Source organism: Myxine glutinosa, chromosome 2 (genome assembly GCF_964187855.1).
Source record: "Myxine glutinosa chromosome 2, kmMyxGlut1.1, whole genome shotgun sequence".
NCBI lineage: Eukaryota > Metazoa > Chordata > Myxini > Myxiniformes > Myxinidae > Myxine > Myxine glutinosa.
Genome location: NC_136262.1, coordinates 100,871,723 through 100,886,084, shown reverse-complemented (window position 1 = coordinate 100,886,084; position 14,362 = coordinate 100,871,723). Strand labels below are relative to the sequence as shown.

At 40.3% G+C, this 14,362-nt stretch overlaps 1 protein-coding gene across 1 annotated transcript in view; it reads left to right on the top strand.

Moving 5' to 3' along the window:
* LOC137422330 (insulin receptor-like) overlaps positions 1-14,362 on the top strand; it is a 174,535-nt gene that overhangs the window by 112,548 nt on the left and 47,625 nt on the right. The window contains exons 11-13 of the mRNA XM_078771363.1: positions 6,301-6,572; positions 7,048-7,184; positions 10,465-10,630. Of these exons, the coding sequence (XP_078627489.1) occupies positions 6,301-6,572; positions 7,048-7,184; positions 10,465-10,630 (575 nt within the window). The remainder of the gene's footprint in view (positions 1-6,300; positions 6,573-7,047; positions 7,185-10,464; positions 10,631-14,362) is intronic.

The following is a 14,362-nucleotide window of genomic DNA, read 5'->3' as shown; positions in this document are numbered from 1 at the left end:
TTGCTGTGCATTTATAGAAGCCAGGGATCCTAGTTTCTTTGTTGTGGGGCTGTGGGTGCTTTGCTTTTACCAAGAGGTCCCTGAGTGTCCGACCACGTCGAAATGATGTTAGTGGAGGTTGAGGAAATGTGGTGCCGAGTGTTTCTGATTGATGGAGGAGAGGAAGGGCCTTATTCAGAATACTTGGCAATTGGGATGAGGTAGCAGAGTAGGTGGTTACCAGTGGGACACGGTTAGTTGCAGGTTTGGGTTTGTAAGTCAGAAGGTCTGCTCTCGGTATGTGTTTTGCTCGGGTTATTGCTTCTTGCACAGAGTGAGGGTCATAGTTTCTTGCAATGAAGTGTGTTTCTAATTGGCAGAGAGAAGTTTCTTCTGCCATTTTTGTTGAGCAAATGCGTCTTACTCTGAGTGCTTGACTGTATGGTATGCTTGCAATTGTATGTTTAGGATGAGATGAAGAAGGGAGAAGGTAAGAGTGAGTGTCTGTTGGTTTGGTGTATAGTTCTGTTTCGAGTCTGTTATTTTGAAGCGTGAGTGATGTGTCTAGAAAGTGAACTTCGGACTGTGAGCTGTCGAATGTGAACTTGATGGTCGGATGAATCAAATTTAATTCATTTTGGAATTGGGTGAGACTACGGGGGGATTTTGACCAGATGAACTGGATGTCATCAATATAACGTACCCAGGATTTTTCCAAGATTCCGTGATGAGGTTGTGCATTGATCTTGGCCTCTATCATTCCCATGAAGATGTTAGCGTACGATGGTGCAACAGGGGTACCCATAGCGGTACCTTGAGTTTGAATGTAATGTCGTCCGTTGAATTGGAAATTATTCAGTTTGAGTGTCAGTTCTAATAGGCGCATAAGGTCTTGAGTAGGTGGCATTGGGACTTGTCGTGTATCGAGGGCTTTGCGGCATGCAGACAGGCCTTCTGAATGTGGAATATTAGTGTAGAGGGATGTAACATCTGCTGTGACTAAAATGGTTTGGGAGTTGAAAGGTGAGTATATTCTGTTCAATCCTTTTGGATGTGGGTCAGAAAACTGGTTGTGTCCTTGAGGTATGAGGAGAGCTTCAACACGAGAGGACGTAAATGACAGTCAACAAATTTTGATATGAGAACAGTTGGACATGTGCAGCCAGATACGATTGGTCTACCTGGATTGTTTACCTTGTGTATTTTAGGAAGAAAATAAAGGTTAGGGCAATGAGGATCTTTCGGAACCAAGCGAGATTTGATGGTTTTATCCACCCGAATAGAATCTACTACCTTTTTAACCTCTTCAAGATGTAAAAGGGTAGGGTCGGATGGGAGCTCTTTGTAAGTATCACTATGTAGTTGACGATTACCTTCTGCAACGTAATCGGTAGTCGACATAATGACAATGCCAGTATCTTTATCTGCTGGCTTTATGACTCTCTTTTCATTGTTTTGGAGATTGTGAAGTGCTCGTCGCTCTGCCTTTGTAAGATTGTCCTTATGTCTGGAACAATTATATTTTTGTGCCACCTTTTCACTTTCATTGCTCACTTGTTCCATATAGACATGTAGATATGGATTGTCAACACGTGGTGTCCAGGTGCTTTTTGGTTTAGGTAAAGTGAGTTGTGGTGTATTAGTATCAGTGTATGTGATTGTATGCGTGGTTGTTGGTGTTGTTTGTTGTGGCGTTGATGGTGCTGGGTGTACTTTAGCAAAGTGTGCCTTTAATGTCATTCGCCTACAGAAATCTTTTAAATCTTCTTTCAATTGTAATTGGTCTATTTGTGGAGCGATTGGGCAAAATTTTAAACCCTTAGAGAGCAGGTTTATTTCCGCCTCACTGAGGGAATGATTGGAAAGATTGATGATCCCGAGTTTAGGTAGATCTGCAAGTTTGGTTGCAGTAGAAGTTCTATTGTTGTTGGTTTGACTATTTTCAACCTCAGCTGTGTTCATTTCCATGGAGGAACGGTTCTGCATGTAATGATGTCTGCGGTTTGTGTATTGTTTTTTTACGATAATGTCGATTTTTGTGTTTATGCTTAAGTTGGTCAGAAGTGGTTTGAGAAGTGGTTGGAAGTGGTTGGAGTGGTTGGGGTGGTTGAAGATGGAGTGGTTGAATTGGTGGAGAAGTGGTTGGAAGTGGTTGTAGTGGTTGGTCAGAAGTGGTTGGAGAAAAGTGGTTGGGAGTGGTGGTTGGAGTTACCTGGTTATTGTAGGCAATGGGTGTATTCTCTTGAGATGGTTTTATATGCTTGCATAACATTTCATCACGTTTAAGTTTCCTTTCCTTAACTTTAACAATGTCGTGTTTAGCAGCCATTAGCTTATCATTGAATGAGCACATTATGTGGTGGTATTGTCCAGGATTCACATTCTTCCACATCTTCTCCTTCTTTTGGCTGATGTTCTCATTCAATTTGATTAATTTTATTTTTACTTGTGTTATTACAATCTCCAGTAGTTGTTGAGCAGTGTTCCATAGCAGTAGATTCCAACGTGCAGTGATGACGTCATCATTGGTTTGCGTTGCGAAGCAAGATCGTTTTTTAATGAGGAGAACCTTTAGGTACGATCCCTCGTTGTTTATATTCGTTTAGGTAAGTGAAGTGTAGTTCATGTCTTTGTCTTTTTTGCATCAATCGTTGAAGTTCATTGATCGTGGTGGTCAGGTATATATCGTTGTTGTTGTTGTTGTTGTTGTTGTTGTTGTTGTTGTTGTGAGCGCGATCGCCATTTCGTGACATGTCTGCTGTGATGGTAATGTAGAGATCCTGAAGCCGTCCAACCCTACACGGATCCCAACAGGGCTTGGAGTTCTGTTGGAATTCTGAGTTTCTACAGTAATATATATATATATAACTGTAAGAAATAGTAGAAACTCCAAAGTACGAGCAGGGCGTCTCATTTGTATTGAATAAATAATCGTTAGATTAAATAAGACGCGGACGTAGCTTCAGGACGTCGATCTTTAATTGTCGACAAGCTTTCGACCAACAAAGGTCTTCCTCTGAGTCTACAAAAACAGCAGGCATGTATATCAGTCAAGTATGTATGGTGATATGTGTGTGAGATGTGTGATGTGTGTAGAAAATGCATACAGAAGGAAGAGCCACGCCAAAGTTCACTCACCGGCCCCAAGTTCAACGGAAGTGACCGTTTGCGTTACAGTTAGGGTGCACGTGCATATACAAATATAGAGATATACATACATAAACACACAAGCATATATTCATATCCCATTTATATTCATATAATATATTTATATATTTATATAAATGACATATAAAGGTAGAATGAATGAATGAATGCTGAATGAATGAATGAATGAATGAATGCATGGGTTACGGTTAACAATTTGATTGGGTTGATGTGGGAACATGCTTTAGTCATCAAAATTTATGCCATGAGGGACTTTTGTCCGAAGTTTGTGTATCCAAAAGGACTCACGTTTCAGAATCGTGGTGTGTGATCGATTTGTGATTGATTCAATGGCAGAGATCTGAATGTCATTTATAGAGTGATCCGGTTGATTGAAGTGTGTCGTGTAAGGTAGAGATTTGCCCTGACTGGTGTGGAAGTTATTGATTTCTGACCGGGTGTTATTAAATCGTGTGTAGAGTGTATTTTCAGTTTTTCCAACATATTGTTTGGTGCACTTTTGGCAAGTGATTAGGTATATGACCCATGTAGATTTGCAGTTCATATAGGAGGTGATGGGGAATTTTTGTCCAGTGCTAGAACTACAGAATTTGTTTCCTTCTAGTAAATGTTTGTGAATAATGCATTTGTTTGCTGTGCATTTATAGAAGCCAGGGATCCTAGTTTCTTTGTTGTGGGGCTGTGGGTGCTTTGCTTTTACCAAGAGGTCCCTGAGTGTCCGACCACGTCGAAATGATGTTAGTGGAGGTTGAGGAAATGTGGTGCCGAGTGTTTCTGATTGATGGAGGAGAGGAAGGGCCTTATTCAGAATACTTGGCAATTGGGATGAGGTAGCAGAGTAGGTGGTTACCAGTGGGACACGGTTAGTTGCAGGTTTGGGTTTGTAAGTCAGAAGGTCTGCTCTCGGTATGTGTTTTGCTCGGGTTATTGCTTCTTGCACAGAGTGAGGGTCATAGTTTCTTGCAATGAAGTGTGTTTCTAATTGGCAGAGAGAAGTTTCTTCTGCCATTTTTGTTGAGCAAATGCGTCTTACTCTGAGTGCTTGACTGTATGGTATGCTTGTATGGTATGCTTGACTCAAGACCTTATGCGCCTATTAGAACTGACACTCAAACTGAATAATTTCCAATTCAACGGACGACATTACATTCAAACTCAAGGTACCGCTATGGGTACCCCTGTTGCACCATCGTACGCTAACATCTTCATGGGAATGATAGAGGCCAAGATCAATGCACAACCTCATCACGGAATCTTGGAAAAATCCTGGGTACGTTATATTGATGACATCCAGTTCATCTGGTCAAAATCCCCCCGTAGTCTCGCACAATTCCAAAATGAATTAAATTTGATTCATCCGACCATCAAGTTCACATTCGACAGCTCACAGTCCGAAGTTCACTTTCTAGACACATCACTCACGCTTCAAAATAACAGACTCGAAACAGAACTATACACAAAACCAACAGACACTCACTCTTACCTTCTCCCTTCTTCATCTCATCCTAAACATACAATTGCAAGCATACCATACAGTCAAGCACTCAGAGTAAGACGCATTTGCTCAACAAAAATGGCAGAAGAAACTTCTCTCTGCCAATTAGAAACACACTTCATTGCAAGAAACTATGACCCTCACTCTGTGCAAGAAGCAATAACCCGAGCAAAACGCATACCGAGAGCAGACCTTCTGACTTACAAACCCAAACCTGCAACTAACCGTGTCCCACTGGTAACCACCTACTCTGCTACCTCATCCCAATTGCCAAGTATTCTGAATAAGGCCCTTCCTCTCCTCCATCAATCAGAAACACTCGGCACCACATTTCCTCAACCTCCACCAACATCATTTCGACGTGGTCGGACACTCAGGGACCTATTGGTAAAAGCAAAGCACCCACAGCCCCACAACAAAGAAACTAGGATCCCTGGCTTCTATAAATGCACAGCAAACAAATGCATTATTCACAAGCATTTACTAGAAGGAAACAAATTCTGTAGTTCTAGCACTGGACAAAAATTCCCCATCACCTCCTATATGAACTGCAAATCTACATGGGTCATATACCTGATCACTTGCCAAAAGTGCACCAAACAATATGTTGGAAAAACTGAAAATACACTCTACACACGATTTAATAACACCCGGTCAGAAATCAATAACTTCCACACCAGTCAGGGCAAATCTCTACCTTACACGACACACTTCAATCAACCGGATCACTCTATAAATGACATTCAGATCTCTGCCATTGAATCAATCACAAATCGATCACACACCACGATTCTGAAACGTGAGTCCTTTTGGATACACAAACTTCGGACAAAAGTCCCTCATGGCATAAATTTTGATGACTAAAGCATGTTCCCACATCAACCCAATCAAATTGTTAACCGTAACCCATTCATTCATTCATTCATTCATTCTACCTTTATATGTCATTTATATAAATATATAAATATATTATATGAATATAAATGGGATATGAATATATGCTTGTGTGTTTATGTATGTATATCTCTATATTTGTATATGCACGTGCACCCTAACTGTAACGCAAACGGTCACTTCCGTTGAACTTGGGGCTGGTGAGTGAACTTTGGCGTGGCTCTTCCTTCTGTATGCATTTTCTACACACATCACACATCTCACACACATATCACCATACATACTTGACTGATATACATGCCTGCTGTTTTTGTAGACTCAGAGGAAGACCTTTGTTGGTCGAAAGCTTGTCGACAATTAAAGATCGACGTCCTGAAGCTACGTCCACGTCTTATTTAATCTAACGATTATTTATTCAATACAAATGAGACGCCCTGCTCGTACTTTGGAGTTTCTACTATTTCTTACAGTTATATATATATATTTATATAGTTGCAGTATCGGGGTTTGTTTTAAATATATTCTATATTTCAAAGGTAAGGTACCACTGGAAGCCATTATATGTTGGCATAATGTTGCGAGTAAGCATAAAAGCCCTTTAAAGCATATTTAACTGAGTATAATCATCATTAGGTATGACAATTCTTCCATCAGCAGCTGTACATTGGAAAAATAATTTGCCCATTACACAAGCTCATAAGGGTGTTAGAAGTCTAATGCCCATCATGCACATTTTGTCTTGACTTTGTCCTGTCTCTCTGCAGAACTCTTCAGGCACAAGTGACCCCCAGGAGCCTATGGAACTTCAACACAACACATTCCACAGCATTTCCCTCTGCACAAGCTACACAGCAGTCGCCTGCTCGTATTCAGTATCCCTTCTATGAGACAAAGGTTTTCGCTCAAGAACAAATGGTCATTTCAGGTCTCCACCACTTTACCGTGTACCTTGTGGAGGTGCACGCCTGCAACCACAAATACGAGAGTGTTGGATGCAGTGCAGCAAATTACATCCATGCTCGCACCCTCGCGAAGGGTATGTTTGTTTATTGTAAGCGCTTCTGGGCATCAGGCTTTTATTGTATTGTTATAACAACGTTCAATGTTTAGTGACAGTAACTGTCACTGTTTTATTACAATGTACCACGATGTTTGTCGTGATAATAAAACACACAAATTTCGTTTGAACAAACCTCACTGTTTTGGTAATACACACCGTGACACCACAATGTTGTGATAATACATGTGGGATAATTGTGTTTTTCCATTCTTTCAGTGTCTTTGCCAAAGCATATTGTAGATGTAAAACCTTCCCCGGAAAGGCCAAATTGCTGCCCGAGTAAAGAGTTAATGAGGTGGAGGATTAATTATTTTAAACTTCCACAAACAACAAATGGTTATCAGAAAGTGTCAAAATGCCTATGCTCCGGGGCCATTGGGATTTTGATATTAACGAGGATTGGTGTTGATGTGATTTATATCTAATTTATGATTTATCTGTTTATGACAAGTTCATGCAGATGATATCCCTGGGTCAGTGGTGGCACGTTTGCTGGAGAAGGACGTGATGCACCTGAGCTGGCATGAGCCTGAACATCCGAATGGCCTCATTTTACTATACGAGGTGCATTTCGGCCAAGACCACAAGGTGTGTGTTCTACACTTGTCAGAACAACAACACTCTTCAAGTTCCAGGGGTTTTACATGATGAGTGGATCATCTGATCATCTCAGTGTGTTAGACATTTATCTTCAGATGAGGAAACTCCTTGGTTGTGCCTCTGCGATTTTGGCTAGTTGCATTATTGAGCACATTTTGTGTGACCCAAATAACAAGTTATTTTCTAACATAAGTCAGGTACTGAAAAACAAACCACCAAAATGGCTATGGGAAAAATAAAACTTTAATATATGTAATAAAGGTCGGGTCACCCAATCAAGATCGGATTATTTATACTTGAGTAAACCATCAAAAAGATTGATGTTTCAAGCTGTAGCAAAACCTAACCTGGGAGCGCACCATGGCTATGATCGGCCGAATGGCCTCATTTTCTTATTTGAGGTCAGTTTGTTGATTTTCAGACATACAAACACATACATAGAGAGAATTGACTTGTTGGGGTGGAGGGGGTGGTGGTTGTGCCCATGACCTAACTGGAATCTACACATACTAACTACCCCATAAAGTCAAAGTGTAATTTTTTATCGAAATTTTTACAAAAGAATTGAAAATGAAATACAAAAAATATCTAATTTACGTACGTATTCAACCCCCTGTGTCAATACTTCCTAGAAGAGATTACAGCTTTGAGTCTTCTTGTGTATGTCTTCATCAGATTTGCACATATGGATTTGAGGAATTTCTCCCATTCTTCTTTGTAGATTTATTCAAGGTCTGTCAAGTTGGATGGGGAGCATTGGTGAACATCAATCTTCAAGTCTTTCCACAGATTCTCAACAGGGTTCAAGTCTGGGCTTTGGCTGGGCAACTCAACGACTTTCATGTTCTTGTTCTGAAGCCATTTCACTGTTGCTTTGACTATATGCTTGGGATCATTGTCCTGTTGGAACGTAAATCTTCGCCACTGTTTAAGGTCTCGGAAGCAGGTTCTCCTGAAGGAGTTGCCTGTATTTGGCTCCATTCATTGTTCCCTCTTTGCCTACAAATCTCTCAGTTCCTGCCGCTGAAAAGCATCCCCATAGAATGATGCTGCCACCACCATGCTTCACAATAGGGATGGTGTTAGATGGGCAATGAGCTGTATTCAGTTTCCACCATACGTAGCGGTTTGCATTCAGGCCAGAGAGTTCAATTTTTGTCTCATCAGACCACAGAATATTCTTCATGCGCTCAGTCTTCCATGTGCGATTTTTGCACACTCCAGGCATGCTGTTATGTACCGTTTTCTCAGGAGTGGCTTCCGTCTGGCCACTCTTCCATAAAGCCTAGATTTGTGAAGTGTTGCAGAGACAGTTGCTCTTCCAGTAGGTTATCCTACCTCAGCCAAGGAACTCTGTAGTTCTGTCAGAGTGGTTATTGGGTTCTTGGTCAACTCCCTAACAAAGGTCCTTCTTGCCTGTTTTTTTTTTTTTGTATACAAGATCGAGGCTCGTGTAAAAGCTAACATTAATCACAAAAAATAAAAACAGACACATAAAACATATGATAAAGGGAGCGGGAGACAAGATGGGTAGAGAGAGAGAGAGAGGGAGGCACACAAGTACAACAGCAGAGAACAGTGACATCGGGAGATCTGTGGAAGGGAGAGGGTTTGGGGGGAGGTGGCTTGGGAAGGGCGGGGGGTTGGGAGAGGTATAAAACGCATGGACACTGCTAGGACTTCCAGGAAAGAAGTCGGCATTTCAAAAAAAGTGCATCTGGGGTGAATTAATGGGGTTGCTTAGTTTGATTGGATGGTCAGCTCTCAGAAGAGTCTGGGTAGATACATATTTCCTAATGATAGAGCTTACTTTGTTCTTGGGAACTTTCAACATGAGAAATTGGTTTATACCCTTCTCCAGATCTATGCCTCCTCACAATTATATCTTGGAGTTCTATGGACAAGTCTTTGGACTTAATGGTAGCGTTTTTGCTCTGACTTGCACTGTCAACTGTGGAACCCCATATAGAAAGGTGTGTTTCTTTCTAAATCAGGTCCATTCAATTAAATTGGCCACAGGTCGACTCCAATCAAGTTGTTGAGACATCTCAAGGATGATAAAAGGAAGTCGAATGCACCTGAGTTCAATTTGGAGTGTCGTTGCAAAGGGGTTGAATACTTGTTGACTCAAGACATTTCAGCTTTTCATTTTTAATTATTTTGTAATGTTAAAATTTTTTTGACATTATGTGTAGATCAGTGACAAAGAATCTCAGTTTAATCAATTTTAAATTCCAGTCTGTAATGCAACAACATGTGAAAAAGTCAAGGGGTATTAATACTTTCTGAAGGCATTGTCACTGAATTTAAAACGCTCTATATTTTAAAATTTAATTTGATTTAATGTTAAAATTTAAAATTTAGAACATCATAACATCACGCTATGTGTAACCCAATACTTTTTTAATTGCGATCAAAGCTTGATGGTGGCGTTTGTATATAGATATATGTATATATATATATATACATATATATATATATATATATATCTATAATTCCAGTAATCTCTGTGTGTTTGTTTGTTTGTACGTTTGTACGTTTGTCTGTGACCGCTGTTTCTCGACAACCACGGGTCCGATATACTTTAAACTTGCCAGGTATATTGCTGGGGACCCGAGGATGTGCCTTTTCAAGGTTTCATATTAATCGGACAATTACTTACCGAGCTATGTCCAAAAAACGATTCAACCAATCAGAGAGCAGCGAGCTATCGCGTGTGCCGAACGTGGCGGACACACTCTGCCTCGGATGGCACATTTGAGAGCGTATTCATTTATTTCACGTTTGCAAACTATGTTGGCGCTATGTTGGCGTTAAACTATGTTTTAAAACTAATAAAAACCCCGGTGGGATTGTCACTGTACTCGCAAGCCGTTCGCCGTTCGCTTTGGCGTTGCGAATGGACCAAAACATTTCATGAACCAAACCATTTCATGTAAAGCGTTCGCCGTTCGCTTTGGCGTTGCGAATGGACCAAAACATTTCATGAACCAAACCATTTCATGTAAATAGAGGGGGGGATATAATTTTAGATATAGATATAGTACGGGCATGCCCTAGTATATATAAATATATATACAGTATATATACACATCTATGCATAAACGTGCATTAGAAGATATCAGTGTATTTTTATGTGCATTAGAAAGCCATTAAATGGCCAAATCAACAAATGATCTGACATTTGAACCCTATAGCCTAGCATTATGAGGTAATACTTATATAGGAACAGCACGCAGACAAACATTTGTTTTGATTGTTTTTGTAGATGGACCACCAGATATGTGTATCGAGGAATGAGTACGTGAATACTCATGGTGGGATTAACCTCCGTAATCTACAATCTGGAAACTACACAGCATATATCCGAGCAGTTTCGCTAGCTGGCAATGGCTCATTTACACCAGCAGTTCACTTTTTTGTAACCAAGCAAGGTGAGTTATGATCTATCCTGGTCATTCCACATCATCCTGGGGACCTAGGCCATTTTAGGGGCTGTTGTACTATCACTATGTTTGTTGTACGCTGCTAGCGGAGGTATAAGTCATGGATCCCAGAAATTTATAGTGTGGTTGCCTGGAAAAATCAAAGGGAGGCGCAAAGTGTCCCTCCCTTTATATAAGGGATCGTTTCTCTGTATGCAGCTTTAGCATGGGGACTGAAAATACGTTTCTCAGCTTCTATTGAACGAAATTGGCTGCAAATTTCAGAAATAAATGCTTTGTACGTTGAGGTAATATGTTCCAAATTTCAGCAACATGCGTTATGCATTCTTGAGTTTTATTTAGAAAACCCTCGAAATCATGTTGGTGTCTGTCCGTCCGTCCGCCCTTCCATCCGTCCGTCCACCCGAAATGTGTTGGTGCTTATATCTCAAGGACTATACATTGAAACTAGCTGAAACTTGGAATATACATTGGTCAATAGGTCTAGTTAACGGCTTTCAAAACAAATTCTACCTAAGTGCCAAAGTTTTTTTCACATATGCCATAGGTTTCCTGGTGGATACACAGTAGAGTTAAAATAAAATGAACAGAGTTTATGCATCCTTTTACTGCATTTTGAAAACTATGTAGAATTTGTGAAAGAAAGCCATTGAGGTTGAAGCTTGGGAGGCGCTCTTACTTGTTTGTATGTTCTATGATATTATTGTGGCCATGCGGGGTTGTTCCAGTTGCCTGGTGCGGATCCCGGGGGTTCACTCCAACAGCGACCGTAATGGCTGGCTGAGTTGAAGACCCCAAGCCGGATCACGTGTCCCCTGGCACAATACCGTGCTGTTGGGACCTTTAAGCTGGCCGAGTATTACACTAATTGATGCTACACCACTTGTCTCTAATTAACGGCTGAGCGAGCTGAGAGATGCGCAATCTGGGTTGGGGTTAGGGCACGGTATTAATTGCCATTCCCAATTAATCCTTAATGGACTTTCCCAATTGCAAAGAGGATCACCACAGTTCTAATTCACCAGGTATGTTTAATTATAATAATGCAATGCTCATGGTGGAGGAAATACAAGAAGCATTGCACAATAATCAAATAATAAAAACCCCTTAAACCTAACCAATTATACACACCCACAAAACCAAACAAACAAATGGGAAACTTTAATTATTGAAATCATTATCTGGGTCCAATCGTTCCACACTAGAAAGACAGAGGGAATCACAGGACAGAAATACCCTGTGATGTCCAGCGGTACACTGCAGAATGGTCAAGGTCAGGTCTCAGCCACTCTGATGGGGAATATGCTGCTGCATCCTGTCACTTTGTCTCAGTAGGAGAGGAGAGGGCGTGTCTCTGGCGTGGGTGGAATGTGGCTCTGGCTGCGACAGAATTGGCGGAGCACACAGTTTCCTCCAAGCTGATTCGAGTTGCTCCTGCTCTTCCGTCCGTTGCACCCCACCCCAACCCCCTTTATTGCCCCCATCCTGTACATCTCCTCTCACTCACCATTGACCGAGGGGCTTGGTCTGGGGACGGGGTGGCTCGTCCATGACCTCTCACCCCGATGTTTTGGTGATGGTGCTGTGGCTATTGGCTCTGGTGCTGCTCCCCACACCACAACTATTGCCAACGACCTAGTGTATGTTTAAAAAAAACATAGACAGATTTACGAAGTGTAGAGCATAAAGCAAAGGGATGGATGGTAAATTTTAGACACATACATTTGGAGGGGTTGACGTCATCTATCTAGTACATATACAAACTGAAATTTCATATCATGACTACATCTCCTCATGCTTACTTACTCTGAGACATTTATTAAGGAGCTAACTAAACAATACTATATTAACCCCAAGAAGGCATTTTCTCAACAATATTTTTGAAAATCTATTTGTGCATTGTATCAAATGCATGTTATCTCCACTTTTTGAGACTGACAGCCATTCATAATAAAACTAGAACAACACTCTTCGATGTCACGACGTCGACCGATATGTCCCCGCCCACATTATTACATCTTTATAATACTTGTACCAAGTTTGATTCAAATCCATTCAGCTGTTCTCAAGTTATCACATTTTTACCTGACATGACCTCTGACCTTTGACCTCTTCACCTCGGGACCCCAAAATCTAATCAGTTAATCTTTACAACATTATACACATCTGTACCTAGTTTGAATTAGATCCCCTGAGTCGTTCTCAAGTTAGAGACCTATTACAGATTTTGACCTCGGACCTTATGACCCCAAAATCTAATCAGTTCATCTTTACCTCATTATACATGCCTATACCAAGTTTGACCAAGACCCCTTCAGCCGTTCTCAAGTTATCGCGATAACCAAAACCTATCATGGGCGGACAGACGGACGGATGGACAGCCGGACGGACAACCTGAAAACATAATGCCTCCGGCGACTTCGTCGACGAAGGCATAAAAAAGACAATACACATGATTGCATCTCGGTGCAGCTTGGCATGTACTCGATTCATCTGCTGTCTTGAGTTCTTGGGGAAAAAGGCGATTTTTTTTTAACCATAGCAAATTGTACATCATTAATGAAAAAAGAAAGTCACAGTTAGAAAACCTTCTCGTTACATCTGTTTATGAGTATAATAATGCTTATTTGCATTTGATATATATATATATATATATATATATATATATATATATATATATATATATATATATATATATATATATATATATATATAATTATATAATTATATATATATATATAATTATATATATATATATATATATATATATATATATATATATATATATATATATATATATATATATATATATATACTTTTTAAACGGTTTGGCACTGTGTGATACGTATTGGCTATAAAAGAATAATATTGGCTGCATGTTTTCTTGAATCTTAAGAGAAAGCTGTATTGGGGAGGGGAGTGGGGGTGAGGACGAGCAATCTCACACACTTGATTGCTGAGTTGCGCTGTATTAGCAGTCCATTTTCATTAATATAATGTGCAAGGTCATGTAAACCCTTTACACATGAAGGAACCTGTATTTGGGTATAAATGATCAATTTGGAGGAATGTTACAGCCAAACGTAGCTATAGACAAGCTGATTTGCATTATGAGTATGAGATGTCACCAAATAGATACATCCTGGAACAGAAACAGGGAGGCAGCTTCAAAGTTCGAATGGCTGAGAAAACAGTTTGGATTAAGGAAAATTGACAATGAGTCAGACAAACACATGTGACCTTGCAGCACGAAAGTGGTGCAGACATTAAATTGAGTAGTTGGAGTGAGCACAAGTTGCAAAATGAGCCCCACCTGATTGGTTCTTTCATTAGCCCAACTATTATTATTTCACCTAAAATAATTTATATAATTGAAGTTTTATGGTAGATTATGTTTTTTATTCATTCCAATAAATGTAAGATGTTAAATTCTCTGCTCATTGGAAATTATACTTTTATTATGACTCTCTGACTCATAGCAAACAGTATGTAAGTTAACAACATTAAGATAGTAATTTCACTCCAGCACTGAAATTGAAATGTTATTAGTACAGCAACACGAGCGATATTGGGCTGTAGGATAGCCAAGAGGTATGCACACTCACCTGTGAGCTGTCCAGCCTGAGTTTGAGTTTCGACCCAGCTATAAACACTGTCATCCTGGTGTTGTGCAGGTTGGGTGATTCATCAATGTGTGTGCAGTCTCTCGGAAGGACAACT